General features: G+C 50.7%; 1 protein-coding gene across 2 annotated transcripts in view; it reads left to right on the top strand.

Moving 5' to 3' along the window:
• LOC142488437 (uncharacterized) overlaps window positions 1–26,134 on the top strand; it is a 156,325-nt gene that overhangs the window by 114,560 nt on the left and 15,631 nt on the right. Inside the window, exons 4-5 of one of the 2 annotated variants that reach the window (XM_075588951.1) lie at window positions 13,831–13,944; window positions 14,321–14,434. In XM_075588951.1, coding sequence (XP_075445066.1) covers window positions 13,831–13,944; window positions 14,321–14,434 — 228 coding nt within the window. The remainder of the gene's footprint in view (window positions 1–13,830; window positions 13,945–14,320; window positions 14,435–26,134) is intronic. The other variant, XM_075588952.1, reaches the window with a different exon arrangement.

Raw genomic sequence — 26,134 nt, 5'->3', positions numbered from 1 at the left:
ACGTGCCGTATTTAGACTACATGGCGTTTATAGACTGCATTCGTGGTTATCTGCGGTCTCAAAAGGATACAGTGTATATACTGCATTCATGGTTACGTGCTGGGTTCCGAATATAGGGTTTATATACCACATGCGTGGTTACACGATGGGTTTGGATTATATGGTGTATATACTGCATGCGTGGTTACGGGCCGTTGCGCGGAGCACATGGTGTGTGTAGATACTGCCTTTGGGGGTCATGTGCTGTATTGGTCCAGCGTTACATACTAAATACAAGATTATGTGGGGTATACGGTGTGTATATACTGCATTCAGGGGTATAACGCGTGTAGGGGTTAATCTCCCTTCCTGTTCAGCGCATGCCCTGGTATAGTACGGGTAACCCCACTTCCTGTTCAGCACATGGCCCCTGCTATTGTATGGGTAACCCCACTTCCTGTTCAGCACATGGCCGCATGGCCCTGGTTTGGTGCGGGTAATCCCATTTCCTGTTCAGCACATGGCCAGGGATGGTGCAGTCAGTTTCGGTACTTTGTGCAAGTAACAATTCAATTTTCGTCCTAATTGGAACCACCTCCTCGACCCTCGATACTTCCCATACTCACATGAGATCCCAGTAGACGGAACACATATTTCAATCACTCAAATTTGAAATCACATTCCCACGACACTTAGCACATCAATCAGGACGTCTTTGGTAGACAAAATCATACAACTACAGGATGATTCCAGAGGCAGCTGTTGATGCTTATGCACGGATCGGGTGATGACCAAGGCCATGGAGCGGACAAGGTCATGTGAGTGGACAAGGTCAGGCTGGCGGGCAGGATTTGTTGAGCGGACAAGGTCCCGCATGCGAGGACGCGTGTCCCTCATTAAGTGATGAGGGCGCCCCCAGCCAAGTTGTGCGCCATGGTAAATGCGCGCGTGTGTATATGGGCATAAGTAAATGCGCGCGTGTGTATATGGGCATAAGTAAATGCGCGCGTGTGTATATGGGCATAAGTAAATGCGCGCGGGTGTATATGGGCACACGTAAATGCGCGCGGGTGTATATGGGCACACGTCAATGCGCGCGTGTGTATATGGGCATAAGTAAATGCGCGCGTGTGTATATGGGCATAAGTAAATGCGCGCGTGTGTATATGGGCACACTTAAATGCGCGCGTGTGTATATGGGCACACTTAAATGCGCGCGGGTGTATATGGGCACACATAAATGCGCGCGGGTGTATATGGGCACACGTCAATGCGCGCGGGTGTATATGGGCACACGTCAATGCGCGCGGGTGTATATGGGCACACGTCAATGCGCGCGGGTGTATATGGGCACACGTCAATGCGCGAGTGTGTATATGGGCACAAGTAAATGCGCGCGTGTGTATATGGGCACACTTAAATGCGCGCATGTGTATATGGGCACACTTAAATGCGCGCGTGTGTATATGGGCACACGTAAATGCGCGCGTGTGTATATGGGCACACTTAAATGCGCGCGTGTGTATATGGGCACACGTAAATGCGCGCGTGTGTATATGGGCACACGAAAATGCGCGCGTGTGTATATGGGCACACGAAAATGCGCGCGTGTATATACGGGCAAACGTAAATGCGCGCGTGGGTATACGGGCACACGTCAATGCACGCGTGGGTATATGGGCACACGTCAATGCGCGCGTGTGTATATGGGCATAAGTAAATGCGCGCGTGTGTATATGGGCACACTTAAATGCGCGCGTGTGTATATGGGCACACTTAAATGCGCGCGGGTGTATATGGGCACGCGTAAATGCGCGCGGGTGTATATGGGCACACGTAAATGCGCGCGTGGGTATATGGGCACACGTAAATGCGCGCGTGTGTAAGGGCACACGTAGATGCGCGCGTGTGTATATGGGCACACGTAGGTAGATATGCGCGTGTGTATATGGGCACACGTAGATGCGCGCGTGTGTATATGGGCACACGTAGATGCGCGCGTGTGTATATGGGCACACGTAAATGCGCGCGTGTGTATATGGGCACACGTAAATGCGCGCGTGTGTATATGGGCACACGGAAATGCGCGCGTGTGTATATGGGCACACGGAAATGCGCGCGTGTGTATATGGGCACACGGAAATGCGCGCGTGTGTATATGGGCACACGGAAATGCCCGCGTATGTATATGGGCACGTAGATGCGCGCGTGTGTATATGGGCACACGTAGGTAGATGTGCGCGTGTGTATATGGGCACACGTAGGTAGATGTGCGCGTGTGTATATGGGCACACGGAAATGCGCGCGTGTGTATATGGGCACACGGAAATGCGCGCGTGTGTATATGGGCACACGGAAATGCGCGCGTGTGTATATGGGCACACGTGTGCGCCATGCGGCAGGACAAGGAAACGGAAGGGACACACCGCAATGGCAGGGCATAAGTCCGCAAGCAGGGCGGCGACCCAATTCATCGGTGCCAAGGGGCATGTCAACACGGAGGTTTCAAAGACCATCGCCGGTCACGGACAAGCCAGCGGGCAGGCGTCCCCATTCTCTCATTTCAGGCATCAGGGAGGCGGCGTCCGGCACAGGGTCGGCTCAGCAGCAGGCGGCTGAGGTGCGGGCACCATCACCATACAGGGTGGAAGATGGGGCGCCGACAGCACGCGGTCACAAGGGGAGACTCGATAACAGAGACCGGGGGGAGGAGGCAGCCATCGCGGTTCCCGATAGACGGCCGGCAACGCCACCCGGGTCAACCCTCAGCCTGGCAAAAAAAAAACGGTCAAAGAAAGGTAAACAGCCAGCGAAAACTGACTATGGGGTAGCCAGCGGGAGTTCCCCACACGAGAGACTAGCGGTTTGCGCTCCCCCTCAAGTGATAGTGGGCGAATCTCCCCGGTGTACTTGTGCTCAGCTCATCGAGGCAGCGTTGTTGGGCTTAAGGCAAGCCCTATCCCCGTTAGTGGCGCACATTGACGCAGGATTAGGGGCGTCGGCGAGCGCAGGGAGTCACATTGGGGTGACGACACCCGCGCGGGCAGAGTCACCAACAACAGTAGTGACACCCGCGATAAGCGCAGGGCCAGTTCTAGCAACGCTAATCGCGTCAGCAGCAGCGATAGCTCCGGCTATAGCAATGCCGGCGCCAGTGGAAGCGACGCCTATAGTACCAGCAGCGGCAATGGCTGCGGGTCCCCCGCAAGCTGTTAACACACCTCTAGGGGCCGGTGGGCAGGCCGGGCAAGTGGACGAGGATAAGAGGATGCCCGATGCAGCATATAAAGTCTCTTATACATCCAGACCTAGCTCAGTGGGCTTGCACTTGCTGAAAGAAGTGAAGGACAAGATATGGGCCGGGGAATACGTAGATATATTATCTCTGCTACCAGGCTACAGGGAGGCGTTGGCTGCGTCCTCAAAGACGGGGGAAGCGAAGAAGGAGGATGTGGAAAAGAGGCTACGATACATAAAGCTTGGCCCCCTGCAGACGCACTTACCTGAATACCCTCCTACTGTCTCTGTACGTTCTCCCCACCAATTAGATTGTAAGCTCCCCGGAGCAGGAACTCCTCTTCCGAAATGTTACATTTATGTCTGAAGCGATTATTCCCAAGATCTGTTATTTGTATTATTTGTTATTTATATGATTGTCACGTGTATTACTAATGTGAAGCACTATTTACACTAATGGCGCTATATAAATAAAGACATACATACATACAATTGCTGTTGGTATGTACATACTAAATCATTTTAAATGCCATCTTATGCAAGTTTATATAATTATTTCACATAACTCTGCTTAGAATTTTTATATATATATATATATATATATATATATATATATATATATATATATATATATATATATATATATATACAGTGCTTGACAAATCACCCAAAAATCTACTCGCCGAACCAAAAAATCTACTCGCCACCTAGTCCCGCCCCCAACCCCGCCTCTAATCCCGCCCCCAGCCCCGCATTTAAAAAAAACCATAAATGAAATAAATTTAATAAATTTCTAGTAAGAACATTCGTTTTTGACATAAGTTTATTTATTGTATTACATTATACTACAATTAGTCCTTGTTTTGTGTGTGTGTATGTGTGTGTATAAATGTCGAATCTAGAAAAAAAAGCCAGATGTGAATGACTAGTTTCCTGCACCCCTTAACTAGTGCCTGGATGCCATCGCTTCAGAATGTTTAAAGCAGCAATCCCGCCTGGGATCTTACCTGATCCGCAGACCATCAATGTCCAGGTACCTCATTCCCACAATGTTATACATTGGAGGGGATGTGTTCCCTACCTGTCTTCTGGGTTACGGTGGATTCCAATGTCTTCTGTGTGAAGCTTGAGTCAGATCTGGAAGAAAGCAGTATAGGTTATTTCGGTGTAGTATAGGGCAGTTAAGATATACAGGGTAAATAAAATATCCAGATCCAGATTTTGAGACAGAGAGAGGGTGAGACAGAGAGAGGGTGAGACAGAGAGAGGGTGAGACAGAGAGAGGGTGAGACAGAGAGAGGGTGAGACAGAGAGAGGGTGAGACAGAGAGAGGGTGAGACAGAGAGAGGGTGAGACAGAGAGAGGGTGAGACAGAGAGAGGGTGAGACAGAGAGAGGGTGAGACAGAGAGAGGGTGAGACAGAGAGAGGGTGAGACAGAGAGAGGGTGAGACAGAGAGAGGGTGAGACAGAGAGAGGGTGAGACAGAGAGAGGGTGAGACAGAGAGAGGGTGAGACAGAGAGAGGGTGAGACAGAGAGAGGGTGAGACAGAGAGAGAGAGAGAGGGTGAGACAGAGAGAGAGAGAGAGGGTGAGACAGAGAGACGGAGAGAGGGTGAGAGAGAGACGGAGAGAGGGTGAGAGAGAGACGGAGAGAGGGTGAGAGAGAGACGGAGAGAGGGTGAGAGAGAGACGGAGAGAGGGTGAGAGAGAGACGGAGAGAGGGTGAGAGAGAGACGGAGAGAGGGTGAGAGAGAGACGGAGAGAGGGTGAGAGAGGACGGAGAGAGGGTGAGAGAGAGACCGAGAGAGGGTGAGAGAGAGACGGAGAGAGGGGGAGAGAGAGGGTGAGAGGGAGAGAGAGAGGGAGAGACAGAGGGAGAGAGAGAGGGTGAGAGACGGAGAGAGGGTGACTGTGGGGGGATGGGGTGACTGGGTGGGGTGATGGGAGACTGGGTGGGGTGATGGGAGACTGGGTGGGGTGATGGGGTGACTGGGTGGGGTGACTGGGTGGGGTGATGGGGTGACTGGGTGGGGTGATGGGGTGACTGGGTGGGGTGATGGGGTGACTGGGTGGGTGATTGGGTGGGGTGACTGGGTGGGTGATTGGGTGGGGTGACTGGGTGGGTGATTGGGTGGGGTGACTGGGTGGGTGATTGGGTGGGGATTACTGACTGACTGGGTGGGGATTACTGACTGTCTGACTGGGTGGGGTGACTGGGCAGGGGGGTGGGATGACTGACTGGGTGGGGGGTGACTGACTGGGTGGGGGGGTATGACTGACTGACTGGGTGGGGGGGTTATGACTGACTGGGTGGGGGGGGTTATGACTGACTGGGTGGGGGGGTATGTTTGACTTGGTGGGGGGGGGGTATGATTGACTGGGTGGGGGGGTATGACTGGGTGGGGGTATGACTGACTGGGTGGGGGGGGTTATGACTGACTGGGTGGGGGGGGTTATGACTGACTGGGTGGGGGGGTATGTTTGACTTGGTGGGGGGGGGTATGATTGACTGGGTGGGGGGGTATGACTGGGTGGGGGGTATGACTGACTGGGTGGGGGGGTTATGACTGACTGGGTGGGGGGGTATGACTGACTGGGTGGGGGGGTATGACTGACTGGGTGGGGGGTATGACTGACTGGGTGGGGGGTATGACTGACTGAGGGGGTATGACTGACTGGGTGGGGGGGGTATGACTTACTGGGTGGGGGGGTATGACTGACTGGGGGGGTATGACTGACTGGGTGGGGGGGTATGTTTGACTTGGTGGGGGGGGTATGATTGACTGGGTGGGCGGGGTATGACTGACTGGGTGGGGGGTATGACTGACTGGGTGGGGGGGGTTATGACTGACTGGTTGGGGGGGTATGACTGACTGGTTGGGGGGGTATGACTGACTGGGTGGGGGGGTATGACTGACTGGGTGGGGGGTATGACTGACTGAGGGGGTATGACTGACTGGGTGGGGGGGGGTATGACTTACTGGGTGGGGGGGTATGACTGACTGGGTGGGGGGGAGTATGACTGACTGGGTGGGGGGGAGTATGACTGACTGGGTGGGGTGGGGGGATGACTGACTGGGTGGGATGGGGGGATGACTGGGTGGGATGGGGGGATGACTGACTGGGTGGGATGGGGGGATGACTGGGTGGGATGGGGGGATGACTGGGTGGGATGGGGGGATGACTGGGTGGGATGGGGGGATGACTGGGTGGGATGGGGGGATGACTGACTGGGTGGGATGGGGGGATGACTGACTGGGTGGGATGGGGGGATGACTGACTGAGTGGGGTGGGGGGATGACTGACTGGGTGGGGGGATGACTGACTGGGTGGGGTGATGACTGGGTGGGGTGGGGGGATGACTGACTGGGTGGGGTGGGGGGATGACTGACTGGGTGGGGTGGGGGGTACCTTTGGTGTCCTACACGTTCTCTCTCTTACACACACACACACACACACACACACACACACACACACACACACACACACACACACACACACACACACACACACACACACACACACACACCACTCTCTCTCATACATACACACACACACACACACACACACACACACACACACCACTCTCTCTCATACATACACACACACACTCTCATACACACACACTCTGTGGAACCGGAGGGCAAGCGGGACAGGGGGGGGGAAATCCCCTGCCCCGCGCGAGCAGCCACGGGGACAGGAGCGGAGACCAAAGGGGAAGCAGGTTTGGGGGGGGGGGGAACATTCCCCGCTGTCATCTCCTGCCCCACGCGAGCAGCCACGGGGACAGGAGTGGAACCGGAGGGCAAGCGGGACCGGGGAGTGGGTGGGGGGGAAATCCCCTGCCGTCATCTCCTGCCCCGCGCGAGCAGCCACGGGGACAGGAGCGGAGACTGAGGGGATGAGAAGGGAAGCGCGAGCAGGAGACAGGGACCGCGCACGCGAGGAGCAGCCATTACTTACCCCTGCAGAGAAGGGCTCCATTCCGCGTCACGACCGCGTCACGGCCAATCAGCCAGGAAAATATTTTGTTTTGTTATTTATTTATTTTTTTAAATTTGTGGGGGGGTGGGGAAGCGGAGACAGCCACGGGGACCGAGGGGAACACCCCTGCTGGCATCGGGAGCAGCCACTGGCACTGGGGGAAAGCGGGGACCGTAGGGCAACCGGGACGGGGGAACATCGCCCACTGTCATCTCCTGCCCCGCGCGAGCAGCCACAGGGACAGGAGCAGAACCGGAGGGCAAGCGGGGCAGGGGGGGGGGGGGAGATGGGGGGAGAAATCCCCTGCTGTCATCTCTTGCCCGACAGGAGCGGAGACTGGAGGGGATGAGGAGGGAAGCGCGGGCAGGAGACGGAGACGGACCGCGCGCGCGAGGAGAAGCCATTACCCCTGCAGAGAAGGGCTCCATTCCGCGTCACGACCAATTGGCCAATCAGCCAGGAGGATATTTTTTTTGTTATTTTTTTTTTTAAATTTTTTTAAAATTTGCGCAGAGCAGGGGGGAAAAGTAGCTGGCCACGGGCCAATTTCCGTTCGCACCTGGCGAGTGGGCGACCGGGTTTGTCGAGCACTGTATATATATATACTGAGTTAAGTTATGGTGAGTAAAAAAAGTGACAAAAACCCTCCACAGCAAAGCAAATATGCAAATTTAAATACAACTGTATGCTCATCTGCATGTCTTAGGCAAGTGTGCAACCCCGCCTTTCACCATTATCACCCAGCACACAGCACTTCCACTGCAGCAAGGAATTAGGCCCCATCCTTTAGCTTCTTTGCATACCCAGTTAACCAACCCCACACTGATGAGACCCATTAAGGTCGAAACAGCTGTCTGTGGGTGGGTTTTCTGGGTATGCACCTTAACCCTGGCTGTGCTCAAAGCTGTGACCATGCAGCAAGCTTAAGCCTATAGGGAACCATGTTAAAAATGTTTTTTGAAGCAAAAAGTGGCACTGTGTGCTCATTTGCATTTCATTTCCCAGAATCCCTTGCTATATATATATATATTGCAGCAAGGGATTCTGGGAAATTACATGCAAATGAGCACACACTTTTGTCAAGTCCATTATTACATGGAAACCCCTTAAGCCAATGCTTGCTGCTTTAAACACAGCTTTTAAACATTGCATCTCATCCCAGGCTAAGCCAATAAACCCACTCACAGACAGACTGTCTTATTATGTTTACAATACTTGTATTATACGTGTGGATACGTTCCACAGATATAACACAGAGAATAGTGCTTTTGATTCAGTATCAGAATATAACTATTCCGCTGGAAATTATCTGGGTCGGGAAGCAGTGATCCCGTCATAATAGGACGGGCTGATAAGGGTGTGAGCAGGTCAGAAGTCTGTGTCCTACCTTCAGATGGGCAGAGCCTATTCCCTCATGTCATGTGCTGACATTGAGAGACCAGGGGAAAATAAATAATCAGTGAGTAAAATGTCACTGTTTCCCCAGGCATTCCTTTATATAAGCATGTCCTGCCAGGTACAAATGTGCTGAATGTGAGAAACTGGAGGTGATCGAGGAACAAATTAATGAGGGTGTGAGGGATCAAACCCCCCTATTTATTATGGTGGGGTAAGGTGAGGGAAGTTACTGCACTGGTTCCTCTGCATTACCCACTTCTCACCGTATGAAATAGGAAAGTGAGGCTGTGTCAGTATGGAGCAGAACTGCTGGACCTGAGAGAGTATCGGGAGCATTTATCAAAGTCTCACTCATGTACAGTATCTGCTTTTTATTCATACAATGGAACAGTACAGTATGTTACTATGTTACACTATGGGGACTTCACTGGTCTTTTGGCTGCTAATCTCCCACTATCTTTATACTTTTCTGGATGGTTATGTTGTGACACAATCCTGAGCCATTAAAGTTTTGCAGTGTTTGAAATGAAGTTCCTGTTTGCGAATGGACTATATGTGTTTTTTGGTGCCCCTGTCTTCTCCGACTCCTTTGGGGTTAGTGATTTAGGTGTGAAAGAGCTGATACTAAATGCTGTATATTTGTCCAAAAAAACTGATCATTCCAATTCTGTTTTATATACAGGCTCATTCTAAAACCCAACACATATAGATTAAGTAACCTCCGGTCAGCACCTCCAGAGCACCACTGCCCACTGCCAGCACCTCCAGAGGACCACTGCCAGCACCTCCAGAGCAGCACTGCCTGCACCTCCAGAGCAGCACTGCCCACTGCCAGCACCTCCAGAGCAGCGCTGCCCACTGCCAGCACCTCCAGAGGACCACTGCCCACTGCCAGCACCTCCAGAGAAGCACTGCCCACTGCCTGCAGCTCCAGAGGACCGCTGCCTGCAGCTCCAGAGGACCGCTGCCTGCAGCTCCAGAGGACCGCTGCCTGCAGCTCCAGAGGACCGCTGCCTGCAGCTCCAGAGGACCGCTGCCTGCAGCTCCAGAGGACCGCTGCCTGCAGCTCCAGAGGACCGCTGCCTGCAGCTCCAGAGGACCGCTGCCTGCAGCTCCAGAGGACCGCTGCCTGCAGCTCCAGAGGACCGCTGCCTGCAGCTCCAGAGGACCGCTGCCTGCAGCTCCAGAGGACCGCTGCCTGCAGCTCCAGAGGACCGCTGCCTGCAGCTCCAGAGGACCGCTGCCTGCAGCTCCAGAGGACCGCTGCCTGCAGCTCCAGAGGACCGCTGCCTGCAGCTCCAGAGGACCGCTGCCTGCAGCTCCAGAGGACCGCTGCCTGCAGCTCCAGAGGACCGCTGCCTGCAGCTCCAGAGGACCGCTGCCTGCAGCTCCAGAGGACCGCTGCCTGCAGCTCCAGAGGACCGCTGCCTGCAGCTCCAGAGGACCGCTGCCTGCAGCTCCAGAGGACCGCTGCCTGCAGCTCCAGAGGACCGCTGCCTGCAGCTCCAGAGGACCGCTGCCTGCAGCTCCAGAGGACCGCTGCCTGCAGCTCCAGAGGACCGCTGCCTGCAGCTCCAGAGGACCGCTGCCCGAAGCTCCAGAGGACCGCTGCCCGAAGCTCCAGAGGACCACTGCCCGCAGCTCCAGAGGACCACTGCCCGCAGCTCCAGAGGACCACTGCCCACTGCCTGCACCTCCAGAGGACCACTGCCCACTGCCTGCACCTCCAGAGGACCACTGCCTGCACCTCCAGAGGACCACTGCCTGCACCTCCAGAGGACCACTGCCTGCACCTCCAGAGGACCACTGCCTGCACCTCCAGAGGACCACTGCCTGCACCTCCAGAGGACCACTGCCTGCACCTCCAGAGGACCACTGCCTGCACCTCCAGAGCGGCACTGCCAGCATGGATCCACGCTTGTTAAGTGAGTAGAGGAGATATTTTGGTGTATTTGAAATCTGCAAGGAGGGAATATCTGATTATTTTACAGTTATATGAGTCAAACACCCAAACTAATCTTGTTTTCTTATAGAACCACCAGCAGGTAAGAAGATAATTTATCTTAAACACTGTCATTTGCTGCCAGAAGGGCTAATAATACATTTCTTTACAAGAGGTATTATATTATACCAATATAAATATCCGGAGCCTGCTGCCCAAACTGGATGAACTAAGGGCATGGTGCCTTATGCATAAACCCAAAGCCATAGTTCTCACAGAAACATGGCTAACCCCTAAAACTCCCGATGCAAATATTGCCATTCAGGGATACTCCATTTCTAGGAGTGATAGGTCAAGGAGAGGAGGAGGGGTGTTATTTTATATTGGAGACACCTTACAATTTACACTGTTAAATTGCCCCCCAAGCCCACCCTCTTTTGAAATCCTAGTTGGCAGAATCTGCCTCCCCTTTTCTAAGCCCATCTTGCTTGCTGGCATCTACCGCCCCCCTAAAGCCCCTCTTCAATCCCTGACTGATATCACCCAGTTTCTTGGCTCCATTTCCTCTGAATGAGAAGAGTGAGTTGCTAGTTCTTGGGGGCTTGACCCTAAAAACCACAAAATCCAGATACAACTCAAGTCACTTAGCCTAACGCAACTCATCTCCCAACCCACAAGGACAAACCTGAAATCGCATAACCATTCCTTGCTAGACTGGATTCTCTCTTCAAATCCCAGCAGAATCCAATCCTCTGGCATCCTTCCTGACATTTTCAGTGACCATGCAATAGTGTACTGTGTAAGGAAAATTAAACCGCCCCAATCAAGCCCTAAAGTTCCCCACACTAGAACATTTTGAAACTTTAACCCACAACAGTTTCTGGCTGACCTTACCAACTGCCCTCGGCACAGAATCGATTTAATTCCCGAACCTGATTCTGCGCTCGACTATTTCCAATTCCGAGTTCTTAAAACTCTGTGATACCCATGCTCCACTACGCAGAATAAGGGTACGTGGGGGCCACCTTCCATAGGTTACAACTGACCTTATAGCACTCTACCAGTTCAGGGATACCTTGTGGAAAAGCTACAAAGTAACTGGCACTACCAAGGATCTCAATCACTACAGATGCCTGCGGAACGTGTGCACAAGGCAAACAAGGCATGCAAAAGCACAATATTAGTCTGACAATCTCCACCAGAATACATCAAACCCAGCTAACTTCTGGAAGGTTATCAACAATATATTCCATCCTTCTAACCATCAACAACCAAGTAATATCACTAAGAGGGGTATTACTCTGACAAACCCAACTGACATTGCAAATGCATTCAATGATTACTTTGTGGGGTGTGCTACTAACTTATTAGCGAAACGCAACTCAAACCACAAACCTGAATCTCATCCTGGGAGTACCATATAGCCCCACCCCCTCCCAACACTGCCCACAATTTTCAATTTGGCTCAGTATCCGAAGAGGAGATTACACAAGCGCTCCTCAAATTAAAATGAAGCAGCTAATGTGGACCTGACTTACTACACTCTAGGTTCCTATGACTTGGTGCCCCAGCCATTTCCAAACCAATTGCTTCCATTGTCAACTCTATCCTGTCTGCAGGCCATATCCCTAAGACCTGGAAAACTGCCAGAGTTGTCCCGATCTTCAAAAGTGGGAACAAAAACACTGTCTCAAACTACAGGCCAATCTCACTTCTCCCAATTCTATCCAAAGTCATGGAAAAATGTGTCCACTCCCAATTAAGCGATTACTATATCAAGACAAATTTCCCTAGCCAATTCCAATCTGGCTTTCCCCCCAAACACTCCACCGTAACTACCCTGCTAAAAGTTTGCAATGATATCCAGTGTGGAATGGAACGGGGACAACTCACTGGTGCAATATTCCTAGATTTTGCAAAGGCTTTTGATACTGTTGATCATGTTATCCTGCTTAAACTCCAGAGCTCTGGAATAGGGAAGCATACTTTAAACTGGTTTCAGTCCTACCTATCGGGTAGATCCCAACATGTGTCCATCTCAGGCTCTAATTCCAACCCCTTGGATATCACTTGTGGTGTCCCACAAGGCTCTTTTCTGGGGCCCCTACTCTTCTCAGTGTTCATCAATGATCTTCCCACAGCTTGTAAGGAAGCTTCCATACACATGTATGCAGATGACACAATCCTATATGCACACAGCCACAGCCTCTCCGACCTTCAACACATACTTTTGAGTATTTTGACTTTTTGAGACTCGAAAACTGGATTTCCCAAAACAAACTGTTTTTAAACACTGACAAGACTGTAACAATGGTATTTGGGACCAAGACTACATTTTTAAAGCTTCCAGTGACTGAGCTCCAGATCAGAACCAACACTAACACCACCTTAACTCCTGTTACTGGTTTTAAATACCTGGGCATATAGTTTGACTCCCACTTAACATTCGGAATGCACATTTATATCCTGGCATCCAAAACCTTTGCCAAACTAGGTGTACTTTACAGGAACAAATCCTCCCTAAGCCTGCTGGTCAGAAAGCGTATCGCACAGCAGATGCTAATGCCAATTATCGACTATGGAGACATACTATATGGCTCGGCACCCCAAACCCACCTTAGCAAACTTGACACCCTCTACAATTCAATATGTCGTTTGTTCCCCAATGCAACTACAACACACATCACTGCGAAATGATCAAAGAACTAGATTGGTCATCACTCGAGTCTAGGCGCAAAGTTCACCTTTCCTGTCTTGCCTTCAAATACTTTCTGGGCAAGCTACCCATCTATCTGAACAAGCTCCTCACCCCTACCACATGCAGCACTTATCATCTGAGATCTGACTCCAAAAGACTGTTCATGGTCCCAAAGCTCAACAAAGTTTCCGACCACTCCTCCTTCTCTTACTGTGCACCCCACAACTGGAACAACCTACCGGAGACACTCTCAGCCGCCACCAGTTTAAGTTCTTTCAAAACTAAAGCTGTCTCACATTTTAATCTGGTCTGTAACTGTTTCATACGCTCATAATATATATTACCTCTAACTGTGAATGCAATGTCTGGTATATAATATATACACTGTTCACTTATGTAACTGTATTTGTAACCATGTATTATTTGTCATCTTAACTCTGTGCCCAGGATATACTTGAAAACGAGAGGTAACTCTCACTGTATTACTTCTGGGTAAAACATTTTTATAAATAAATATCAGAGGAGGTGAAATCACAAGAAGCGCCCCCACTCCCAGCTTTACATGATGGATTTTCCTTTTCTTATTGCCAGGTTTCCCAGTGGTTGTACCGGAGAGTTTAGAGATTAAGTCAGAGAAAGAAGAGACAGACACAGAGGAACATCTGACACCAATAAAGGAAGAAATAGATGCATTTCCTGTTTGTGGTAAGTACCCTTACATCCTCACTTGTCTTTATTCAGTATGTTTAAAAATGGACTGAAATGTGTACAATATTATGGGAAATAATATTAAAGCGTGCATACAATTATAAGATACCTGTCCTAATGAAAAAAATCATTTGTCTAAGGTAATATTGAGGATATTATTGTTATTGAGGTTTGAACATTGGTAGCTCCAAAATGTTTTCGGCACTTGGGGGTAAAAACTTCTTCAGCACTCAAAGGGTTAATAATAAAGTAGCATCAATCACTTCACTCCTCCCCCATAGGAATCAGTATAGAGTATTTCTGTATACTGATATCACAAGAAGCGCCCCCACTCCCAGCTTTACATGATGGGTTTCCCTTTTCTTATTGCCAGGTTTCCCAGTGATTGTGCTGGAGAGTTTAGAGATTAAGTCAGAGAAGGAAGAACCGAACGCTGAGGAACATCTGACCCCAATAAAGAGTGACACTGTTCCATTTCCTGTCTCTGGTGAGTACCTTTTCTCCTTTCTCTGCACAAAGGGATGTTATCTTGTTACAAGGAGCATGGTCACATTTAGTGAATATTCATGGTTAATTGCCTCTCATAGGAAGTCCCCAGGCCTGCTGGGTGTTCTGGGACAAGCCACATGCAGCAGGGTTAGAAGTGCAATATGGCTCTCAAACACGTATAAAGGTTGGAAATGCAGAGTTATGGGTATCTGACCATCAATACATGCGATAAAACGCATTTGGGAAAACAAATTCAAGGGACCCTTCCCTAACTAACCTGGTTCCCCAGCTTAAACAATACCCTCTCATTTATGATCATTAGATACGCAATAATAGCCACAGTCTTTAGACATAGCTTAACTGATAGATGGGGACAGCTTCCCAAGAGCCAGGCAATTCTTCCGGACAGTGAAAGTCATGATGGGGGCGTCCTCTCTGAACTGCATACAGTGGAGAGCTTGCCCCCAGCTACCAGGCGAGAAAATTAAGCAGCAAACCTAGCTGCCATAAATGCCTGTTCCTTAATTAGGATAGCAGGTGAGGGAGAACTAGATGATTTAACTGACGAGTTTTCATCCCTCTGTAGGCAGCCTGTAGGATGATGGTTGCGGCGCGTATACGGCGATAATTTTCTCTTTCCCTTCTTCCTTTGGATAAGAGCTTTGCAGGGCTTCTGAATAGTTTGAATGCTTTTCTCCCTTTTCAATATGTTTAGTCCACTTGTGAGAGAATCCTGTTCCTTGCGTACATCTCGCAATTCTGCTCTCAGAGCCTCCATCTCTTCCTGGCGCAGGCTCTGTGTGCATGAACGCATCCCTCATTACGTTTAGGAACTCTGCCTTCATTACGTCTAGGGCCTCTACAAATCCCGTTACTAGGGTCCCATCAGCTTGCCTTTCCCAGGTTTCTTTCTCCTGGTCATCCTGAATGTTGGGGATAGAGCAGCGTCTCTGCTCCTCTATCTCTTGCTTCAGTTTCTGGACCTTCTCGTGCTCCCTCTCATATTGCTCTGCGGCGACACACTGGGTACTCAGACACTCATTCCTGAAAGGACATCACTTTGTGTGGTCACACGTGACACATGAATCCCGTTTTTTTCCTCCATTTTTGCACTCTGGTGTATTCTTCACCCTGACCTCTAGAGGTGCTATTGCGTCAATACTTTTCCCTGTGTATTCTTGTGACGATCGAGCCCCTAAATAATGTTGGGACTGAAGGGGTTAATGTGTAAACTGTGTGTAATAACTTGCATTCCCCTTCACCATCTTTATTTGTCCCAGAATGCAGCTGAATCTCCCAGCTGCAATGCGTTCTTAACGGTGTGTCCCCTAAATCATCTTGGGACGGAAGGGGTTAACAAAATTTGTATGTAATAATCCTGTGTTTCCCTTGCCAAACGTTTTTTGTCCCTTAAAATGTATATATACTAGCGGGTTGATTTTTTTAAACATAGCCGGCAGGCATACCCACATAGTTGTTACAATATTTAGAAGGGCAGAAGTTAGAGTTTTAAAAGAAGCAATGCTTTTCTATGTGTTATAAATGTAAGCCAAAGCTGGCTTTATGTTCCCTTCTGATATGCTAATGTATTCAGGGGAGGGTAAGGGATGGCTTTGTTCTGCCTGGGGTTCAAAGGGGACCCCCGCTGGCTACCGGACCTAAGAAGGACAAAGCCACAGAGCCATCCTATTTAGTATGCAGTCCGGAGATAGCAAGGGTCTGTTAAAACAGCTGAAGTGTGAGTTCCTCAGCTATCTGACAATACTACAACCAGGCCATATGTTTCAACCCCAGACTTTGTGTCCCCAGAAACGAGTGGCCCCTTTTTACTAAGCAGTACTACCAAGCTGCTCACTGAGCATGCTCAGAGTTACCTGGGCTGGCCTTATGCCCATTTCTCACGTTACCTGGCAGGTTTTGATAGGCGGAAAATATTCTCCCACCAATGGAATTGAGCGAAGGTTAGGTACAGTATAGGGAGATAAACAGTGATGAATTTATGGTGCTCAAGTACTCCTCATCCCTTTCTTGGCTGTGCGCTGCACACACACCACTTAGGTACAGTATAGGGACCCCTGTCTATAAAGATGCCTGAAACCCTCATTCCTGTGTTGTTGAATCCTGTGAAGATCTAATCCTGAGGAACGAGCTGCTACCTGTGTGACCTGGTATTTTGTTCATGTGATTGCTGTGTTTTTATCCCATGTTATTTGTTTTACTGTGTGTGTGTTAGTCAGAAAAGAAATAAACTTACATGTTTATTTTATCGCTGTCTCGCTCCAATCAGTTCCCAGTGATTCTGGTCTACAGTGGCGATGCTATTTGCAGAACTGTCAGTCATATACAGTAGGACAGACTTTACTTACAGTTTCTACTTTTCTTTAGCTGGGCGGACATTTTAAACACCCACATTTATTTGCAAACCCACGGACTTTTTAGTGTCAACCCACATTCTCCACCATAAGTGACAAACGCCACCCTTGCGTAGCGCTGACGTCTGTCTGGGCTCTTACCGACACAGTCTTCTAGGGTTTATTTAGAAAAAACACAAGAATAAGAGGTAGCAGTATAGTGCGTAACTCCAGGCTTCTGCCTGTTTTATTTCATCCCAGTAGGGGATTGCAGATTCAATAGATACATTTTGGAAGCACTCAGCCATTAACCTCCAGCGGTTTACTCATATTAGTGTCTTAACTCTATGCCCAGGACATACTTGAAAACGAGAGGTAACTCTCAATGCATTACTTCCTGGTAAAATGTTTTATAAATAAATAATAAATAAGTGACACTAAACATTTCAAACACCGTCACTTTAAGAAACAAAAGAAACCATAAAAGTAACACCTATCCCTTTTTAGGGATCTAACTGTACAGTAGTATCAGCCTCTCTAAAGGTTGCTGGGCCAACTAACCTGTTTCCCCAGCTTAAACAATACCCTCTCATTTAGGGTCACTAGATACACAATAATATCTAGTCTTTAGGCATAGCTTAACTGATAGATGGGAACAGCGTCCCAAGAGTCCAGGCAATTCTTCCGGACAGTGAAAGTCATGATGGGGGCGTCTTCCCCCAACTGGATACAGGGGAGCAGCGTGCCCCCAGCCTCCAGTAGAGAGAATGAAGCAGCACAGCTAGCTGCCATATATACCTGTTTCTGTAATTAGGAGAGCAGGTGAGGGAGAACTAGACCCATTGTAAACTGTGGCCTGGACTTTCCATCCACCAGCCTGAGTAAATGTGAAGCTGTGGGATGGATCCTTTTGCACTATTCCTGCACTTTCTGACCTAAATCGGGCAGAAAGCTGCCTAATATCCTGGGACTAAGTCACAGTATTTATCACGTTTTTCACTTTATTAAGTTAAGATTATTTAGCACATATATTGTCATCACCTCCTCCTTGGAGCGCCTTTTTCGTTTTCTATCACATGACCATCAGCAGGTAAGAAGATAATATATCTCCAACTCTGTTATTTTCTGCCAGAAGGGCTAGTCATACATTTCTTTACAAGAGCTTTTCCTTTTCTTGTTTACCATCCTTTTTGAGAGACTCTACATATCTGTTATCTATCTATATATTTCTGAAAGCATTGTATGTGTCCCTGTCTGTACTGTCCCTAGCGGCAATCAGATTGGTCCCTTGGCCCGCCCGCCCCCGCACACCTCATTGGCCTGAGGCGGAGTGACGGGCCAAAGGTCCAACACACACACACACACACACACACACACGTATAACCCGGGGGGTGGGGCTCACAGTGTTAGCAGCACATCTCCTGGTCTCTTACCCGCCGGTCCCGGAGGCTCCGCCGCTTCCTCCCCGAACATCAACCTGAAATCCAACTCATCACAGCCGCAGTGCGCGGCGCTCATCAGGACCCACACGCACCTCCTCCTCTTCCCAGGTCTCCCGCGCTTTTTCCTCCCCCTACCCCCCCGGCGCCGCTACAGTCAGCGGGGGAGCGGAGCGAGCGCCCGGGACACAGCGGGAGACTCTCACCTCACCACGGCTCTCACCACCTATAGGCCACTCCCTCACCTGGCGCTCTCCCTCACCCGCTCACCCCCCCGCCCCCCCACCCACACACACAGAGCACGCACTCTGCGCGGCTCTCCCCTCACACAGGCCACTCCCTGTCCCCGAGGGCGCTCCTCCGGCTGTCTCCGCCTCTCCCCGCGAAAGGCACAGCACCTCCTCACCGGAGCGTCTCAGCCTCTCCGCTGAGGAGCCCGAGGTGGAGGAGGAGGGCGGCCGGTACCCGGACGAAGAGGAGCGCGGCCGTGTGCAAGGTGAGTACACGCAGGGGAATGGGTTATTTAACATGTCCCTGACTCCCCCTGCCCTTTGCCCCCCTACCCTCCCTGCCCTTTGCTCCCGTGGCCCTTCCTGCCCCCCTGCCCCTCCCTGCCCTTTGCCCCCCCGCCCCTCCCTGCCCTTTGCCCCTCCCTGCCCTTTGCCCCCCCCGCCCCTCCCTGCCCTTTGCCCCCCGCCCCTCCCTGCCCTTTGCCCCCCTGCCCCTCCCTGCCCTTTGCCCTCCACGCCCCTTGCCCCCCCCCTCTGCCCTTCCACGCCCCTCCACCCCCCCACCCGCCCTTCCACTCCATGCCCCCTGCCCTTCCACGCCCGGGCAACGCCGGGTATATCAGCTAGTGTGCTATAAAAGCTGTTAAATGGCATAAGAACTATAGATGGGTTACGATGGACGTTATGTCGTTAAACTCCATTGATCATGACCAGGGTATTCAGGCTTCTCAATTTTCCCTTCAGTCGTCATTATCTATTTCACTTCGCACTTTTCTTATAGATTCCATCACATTTTTCACAATTATTTTTTATTTGAGTCACAGTTTTACTTGCAGACACGGGGTACGGCTATGGGTACCTCCTTTGCCCCGTCGTATGCTAATCTTTTTTTTTTTGTTTCAAAGTTTTTTATTATGCACTAGCTGATATACCCGGCGTTGCCCGGGCGTGGAAGGGTAGGGGGCATGGAGTGGAAGGGCGGGGGGGGGAGGGGCGTGGAAGGGATGGGGGGGGCCAAGGGGCGTGGAGGGCAAAGGGCAGCGGGGCAAAGGGCAATGAGGGGCAGGGGGGCAAAAGGCAGGGAGGGGCAGGGGGGCAAAGGGCAGGGAGGGGCAGGGGGGCGAAGGCCAGGAAGGGGCGGGGGGGCAAAGGGCAGGGAGGGGCAAAGGGCAGGGAGGGTATGGGGGGCAGGGGGAGTCAGGGACGCGTTAAATAACCCATTCCCCTGCGTGTATTCACCTTGCACACGGCCGCGCTCCTCTTCGTCCGGGTACCGGCCGCCCTCCTCCTCCACCTCGGGCTCCTCAGCGGAGAGGCTGAGACGCTCCGGTGAGGAGGTGCTGTGCCTTTCGCGGGGAGAGGCGGAGACAGCCGGAGGAGCGCCCTCGGGGACAGGGAGTGGCCAGTGTGAGGGGAGAGCCGCGCAGAGTGCGTGCTCTGTGTGGGGGGGCAAGGGGGTGAGCGGGTGAGGGAGAGCGCCAGGTGAGGGAGTGGCCTATGGGTGGTGAGAGCCGTGGTGAGGTGAGAATCCCTCGCTGTGTCCCGGGCGCTCGCTCCGCTCCCCCGCTGACTGTAGCGGCGCCGAGGGGGGTGGGGGGAGGAAAAAGCACGGGAGACCCGGGGAGAGGAGGAGGTGCGCGCGGGTCCCGATGAGCGCTGCGCACTGCGGCTGTGATGAGTTGGATTTCAGGTTGATGTTCGGGAGGAAGCGGCGGAGCCTCCGTGACCGGCGGGTAAGAGACCAGGAGATGTGCTGCTAACACTGTGAGCCCCACCCTCCGGGTTATACGTGTGTGTGTGTGTGTGACCTTTGGCCCGTCACTCCGCCTCAGGCCAATGAGAGGTGTGCGGGCCAAGGGACCAATCTGATTGCCGCTAGGGACAGTACAGACAGGGACACATACAATGCTTTCAGAAATATATAGATAGATTTAAACATTTCACAGCGTTCCAGTCACATACATTATTGCGGCCTAATACAGATTTTCCTCCTTTTTATCAATGTTCGTCAGGGAAAAGAGAGAGGAAAAAATAAAAACAGAAGGAAAGGGAAAGACTCAACGTTTCCCTGGCCCTCCAGGGGCTACGCGGGGAGCGCGAGTGTTGAAACAGAAAAGAAAGGCGGGGAGGGAGGTGAGGGGGGGAGAGGGAGGTAAGGGGGGGGAGGGAGGTGAGGGGGGGGGCGTTGCTTCCCTTCTCCTCAGTCTCTATTGCTAGGGCCTTTAGGCTATTTTTCTTCTTATCTTATATAGTGTGACAACGTTGGGGTGCCATTTGGGTCAGCCATGGGTCCCATGTCTTATTGAAGGAGACAGTGGATCGGTTCAAACTGACAATTTCTCAATTTCCATCACCTCTTGCACCCTATTTTTTTACCTTTTGTTTAGAGGGGGGAGACACCTTCTTCCAGGTGGCCGCCACCGCACATCTAGCCGCTGTGAGAATGAAGGAGATTAATTTACCTGTTGGTCGGTCCAAAGTTTCTTAAGGGCTTGGCCAGCAGGTAGGTCAACGGGTCAATAGGGATAGTGAGGTCTGTGACCTCTTCAATTAATTTTTGTATAGTTTCCCAGTATTTCTGAATTTCCGGACATGTCCACCAAGTATGGGCCATGTCCCCCTTTTGACCGCAGCCTCTCCAGCATAAATCGGACGCCAGGGAATCGATTTTATTCATTGTAACTGGGGTAAGATACCAGCGAAACAGTATTTTGTATATATTTTCTTTGATTGTGGTACATATGGAAGTTCCTGAGGCTGTTTCCCAAATACTTTCCCAATCCTCTCGGTCTATAACTATGTTCAATTCTGCTGCCCAATGTAGCATTTAGTCGTGTGTGGGGGCTTCTACGGCCCTCTCCAATTCTGCGCAAATTTGCGTTATGAGACCTTTCTGGTGGCCCGTTTCTCTACAGAGCCGCTCGAACCCAGTGAGAGGGGGAAATTCCAACGTTGGGGATAATGTTTGAACAAAGTGTCGAATTTGTAGGTATTTGAACACGTTCAACCCTACTATTTCATATTTGGTTTGTATGTTTTGATAGCTCAAGAACTGTCCAAGACTCAGGAGGTCAGCAACCACTCTGATGTTTTTTGTTTTAAATTGATCGAATTGCCTAGGCTCACAGCCAGGTGGAATTTTGGATTTTGGTGGATTGGAGTGAGTTGAGAATTAGATCCTGTGAGCTTGAATTTGAGTTTGCATTTCGCCCATGTCTCCCATGTGAGTCTCATAGGGCCCAATTTGAATGTACTTGTGACGATCGTGAGGGTTTGGCCCGGGATTAACGGGGTTACCCCCCGAAGGGCCCCCCTCTAACAAATGTGATTTAACCCTTGTTATAACATGAAAATGCTTATTCCCCTGTATAAAGGTATTGTTGCTGGATCAGTGTCTGCATAACACACACACTGGGTCATAAGGGGTTAATAAGCTACAGTTTAAGAAAATTCCACTGTATTGTGTCTTTTCAGGAAATCTGGACTTCAAAGGGCTTAATTGAAGTTGAATGTGAAAAGCAGAATGGTTTTTTAGTGTACAGTATGTTAATACCTGTTTGCAGCCAGCCCCTGAGTCTTGGGGTGCAGCTCAGGGGAACCCCCCAAGTACCCACATATTAAAAATATAACTTTGTCATAAGAGGGACATATATTTTTGATAAAGTGACTTATTGCAGTTTTTAATATGCCCAGAACCAAATGCGGTGACTCATGAGTCTATTCACGTTTGATATGCAAGCTTCCTCTCTGGAAGTGCATATCAAAAGGAAGGTGTGAATGGGCCAGCTGGATGCTAAATAGGACATCTTGCTAGAATTTAGCCCTGCTTCAAAGGGGTATTGCTATGCGAGACCCAGGAAGCAGCAAAAGGTAACTGCCCTAATTGTTTATGCGGGAGGCAGGCACAAGGAATGGTTAAGTGTTTGTTATTTCACACTTACAAGGGAAGCAGAATGAGTAACCTTATTAAATATAAGAATACTATGAGATGTCCTTGGCTGAACCTGCTAAGAACTACATATGTGTATCCGTGGGATGTAGCCCATCTTTTTGAGGCTAAACATTGTACATGTAACCGTTACTAAATGCCAGATATTAATATCTCTATTAATTTTCATATTTCATATTTATATATATAGTTTTGGTGTAAATTACAGCCTGTCATAAGCTATCGTGACAGGCTTGTAATTAACTGGTGGCAGCTGGCGGGACTGAACTTGACCTGGATTACAGTATTCTGCGGGGTACTGTGATCCAGTGGGAACTTGATGGTAATTGCAAGTTCCTGGGACTAAAGATATTGAACAAACAGTGTACAACATATAAACACAAGATATGGCACCTCCTCACTGTTCCCTACTTGTGAGAAGCATTGCCTCCAGAACCAAAGTGCCGGCCATCCGTCTGACTGGAGCCGGGCACCGAGACCGGAGGAGTGCATCAAGTCGGCGCGGGGACCAGCAGCCAGCAAGGCTGAGAGAGAGACAGCAATCGGTGAGCATGAAACCCAGCAGGCTGAGCAAAGATTCGCAGCTGCTGTAACCATCACACCTCCTGGAGAACAGGGAAGGGACCCAGCTCCGGGACGGCAGAGACTTGTGGAGGGAGCGGGTGGTCTTGGAAACCACGGAAGTCTTGCACCAGGAGAGGTAACGGCCGTTGCAGTGGCCCGTCCATTTTCCCTGAAAGAGCTAGCACTGGTGTGTGCGTTGGGCAAGATGTGGTTCCCGGCGAAGTGGACCCTGTTCCTGGCGTCGGTACCGCACCGACCCGCTTATCTCCTCCCAGAGCCCGGCGCTCAAGCATCTCCGCTCTGGACTCCGTTGCCCCTTGCTGGGGTTAGTCCACCGGCGGCGGAGAAGCTCTGGAATGAGCACGACACTCCAGCAACTCCCCTCTGGACTCCGTTGCCCCTTGCTGGGGTTAGTCCACCGGTGGCGGAGAAGCACCGGCAGCTGCTGCGGCACTGCCAACAAATGGGCCACAATAATGCCCAGTGCCCTGACCGTGCGCGGTCAGGCGAAGAAGCCCCTCAGGGCCAACGCTCAAGAGCTGCGGAAAAGATGACCCAGTTAGCGGCATCCTCTGATGGCTCCCGCCCAGCCGGGGGGACAACCCTCCTCGGGACGTCTCCTGGAGAACCTGGACGGTCTGCACCAGCAACAGCAGCAGAGAGCAGCGGCCATCCACCTGATCCCGGCGGAGAACCAGCGGCGGCGGCAGAGAAGAAGCCGCCACTCCGGCATCCTGCCGGCGGCAGTTTTATTTGGGGGGAGGGACAGGGTTTGCGGGAGGGGGTTATTTTACCAAGTTTGCATGGAGCTGTGTTCCTCCACAAAGACCTGGGACCCTGGCACCGTTTTACCTGTACCCAACCCGGGCGCTGTTGCGGCAGCGGCCCGGTGCTGCCCAGCCCAGATGGGGCCGGCGGCGGCTGCTCCAGTCCCCCTGCAATTGGGACCAACGAAGGCAGGCGGTCTCTGCGGGGACCAGCAAGGTAAGCCAGACCAAGTCGCAGACTGACTCTGACTTATGTTTCCCTATGACTGTAACCTGTTGTTTCACTATAGGGGTGACCAGGGGGTGGCAGGACAAAAGGGTACCAGGGGAGGGACGGGAAGGACGGGCAGCTTGTAGGGCAGCTAGACGTCCCCATTACCCTGGTGGAGCAGCAAGGGGACTCTCAGTTAAGAGCCCCACTGTTGCAGCCTTGCTATGGGCTGGAGGTGTCCGGGGTTGTGGCAAAGTTAGACCACCCCCGGATTACCTGCCAGCCAGGAGCGAAAGTGGGTGCATCTGCACCAGCAACCCTGAGCTCATCCCCGGTAATGGGGAGACAGTGTCAGGGAGATGGCCTCACTCAGGTGTCCCTAGGATCCAGGTTAGGATTAGCTAGGGAGAAGCGGAGTGAGGGGAGGCTGCAGGTAGGTAGCCAGCATCAGTTCTCAGGGGTGGTCTCTCTGCGAGCGTCAGGTGTGACGGAATGTAATAATATGTCTCACCTGCCTGTATGTATTACTGAACTCAAGCTAGGGAGTGATTTGCAGTAAATATGAAATTTTGGTTGAGTTCTGAGAAACTGCAACCCCCTGCTAGGATAATGAGCAGGAATGCTAGAATTTACATCGCCTGGTCATCAAAGGCTAAATTGCTAATTGCTTATGCTTGGCCCAACTGACCAAAGGAACTAACCAGAGTAAGTGTAACATTTCACACTGGACCCTGGAAGTCCAAACTGAGCTTCAAAAGCTTCAAAGGGACTTTTGCTAGACGGCACGGCGCCGTAGCTGGGACAGAAGGGTTAAAATGATATATAAGTCAGAGCCACCCTTTTACCCATTGTCTTCATGTAATGTCTTCATGTCTGCATGTCATCAGGCCTGTGTCTTTATGCAAGGTCTTGGAATGATGCAGGTATTGCTGTATGATCTGCCAGTCCAGAAGGGACTGTGTCATCATTGCCATCTTTAAGTAAGTGTCTATATTTTGCTGTTATTTGTATAATCTGTTGTGTTCACCTTTATCAAGGAATAAATTATATTTTATCATATCTAAGTCTCGTCCCAGTTCAAACCCAGATATATATATATATTTATATATATAGTTTTGGTGTAAATTACAGCCTGTCATAAGCTATCGTGACAGTACTATTCTGCATGTCTTCCCTGCTCAGGGACCAAAGGCAAGCCGGCAGTGAAGGCGTCCCGGCATAGTACATTTCTATGTCTAGCCAGCAGTATTGGTTTGGGTTGGCGTTCCAGACTACTACCTGCCGCAGTTGGACGGCTTCATAGTATCTTATGATGTCTGGAACGCCAAGTCCTCCTTTCCCCCTTGAGGCCAAAATAACTGTCCTGGTAACTCTGGGTTTTTTACCCTGCCAAATAAAGTGGAAGATTAGCTTTTGAATATTCTTTAATTCTGAGCCAGGGATGTGGACCTGGAGAGTCTGGAAGTAATATAACAATCTAGGGAGTATATTCATTTTAACCGAGATCATCCTCCCGATCCATGATATCTGATATCCACCCCATTTATCTAGATCCTGTTTGATTTTCCGAAACAGGGCCGGGTAATTCTGTTGATATAGGGATTGGTAGGTCCTCGCTATCTTGACTCCCAGATATTTGATACTCGAGGAGCTCCAACGGTAATTAAAGTTTAGTTTGAGGAGTTTCGGCTCTGGCAGGCTCAAATTCAGGGCTTCCGATTTGTCATTGTTAATTTTATACCCCGATATTCTTCCAAAATCCTGAAGTTCTTTTTGGAGGTTGGGTAGAGAGGTTTGGGGTTGGGTAAGGGTTAGGATGACATCGTCTGCGAATAGTGATATTTTGTGCTGCCTGTGTCCAATTTCTATTCCTTTGATGTCTCTATTGGCTCTTATTGCTGATGCCAGGGGTTTTGTGGTTAGTGCACAGAGGAGAGGGGATAGAGGGCATCCCTGCCGAGTTCCATTCGTGATCTCGAATCTCTGGTTACTGCCCCCTGGTAATTTTTACCGCTGCTGACTGGTTTTGGTATAGTCTACGGACCCCTTCTAGATATGCGTCTTTAAAGCCAAATTTGCGCATAGCATGGTCCAGGAATAGCCAATCTATTCTATCGAACGCCTTCTCTGCGTTTAGACTCAACAGTAATGCTTTGGTCCCGGTGAGGTGGACATGCTCAATAATAT

The sequence above is a fragment of the Ascaphus truei genome, chromosome 2, assembly GCF_040206685.1.
Source record: "Ascaphus truei isolate aAscTru1 chromosome 2, aAscTru1.hap1, whole genome shotgun sequence".
NCBI lineage: Eukaryota > Metazoa > Chordata > Amphibia > Anura > Ascaphidae > Ascaphus > Ascaphus truei.
Note: the sequence above shows the minus strand (reverse complement) of the source record. Positions and strands in the feature narration are given on the sequence as shown.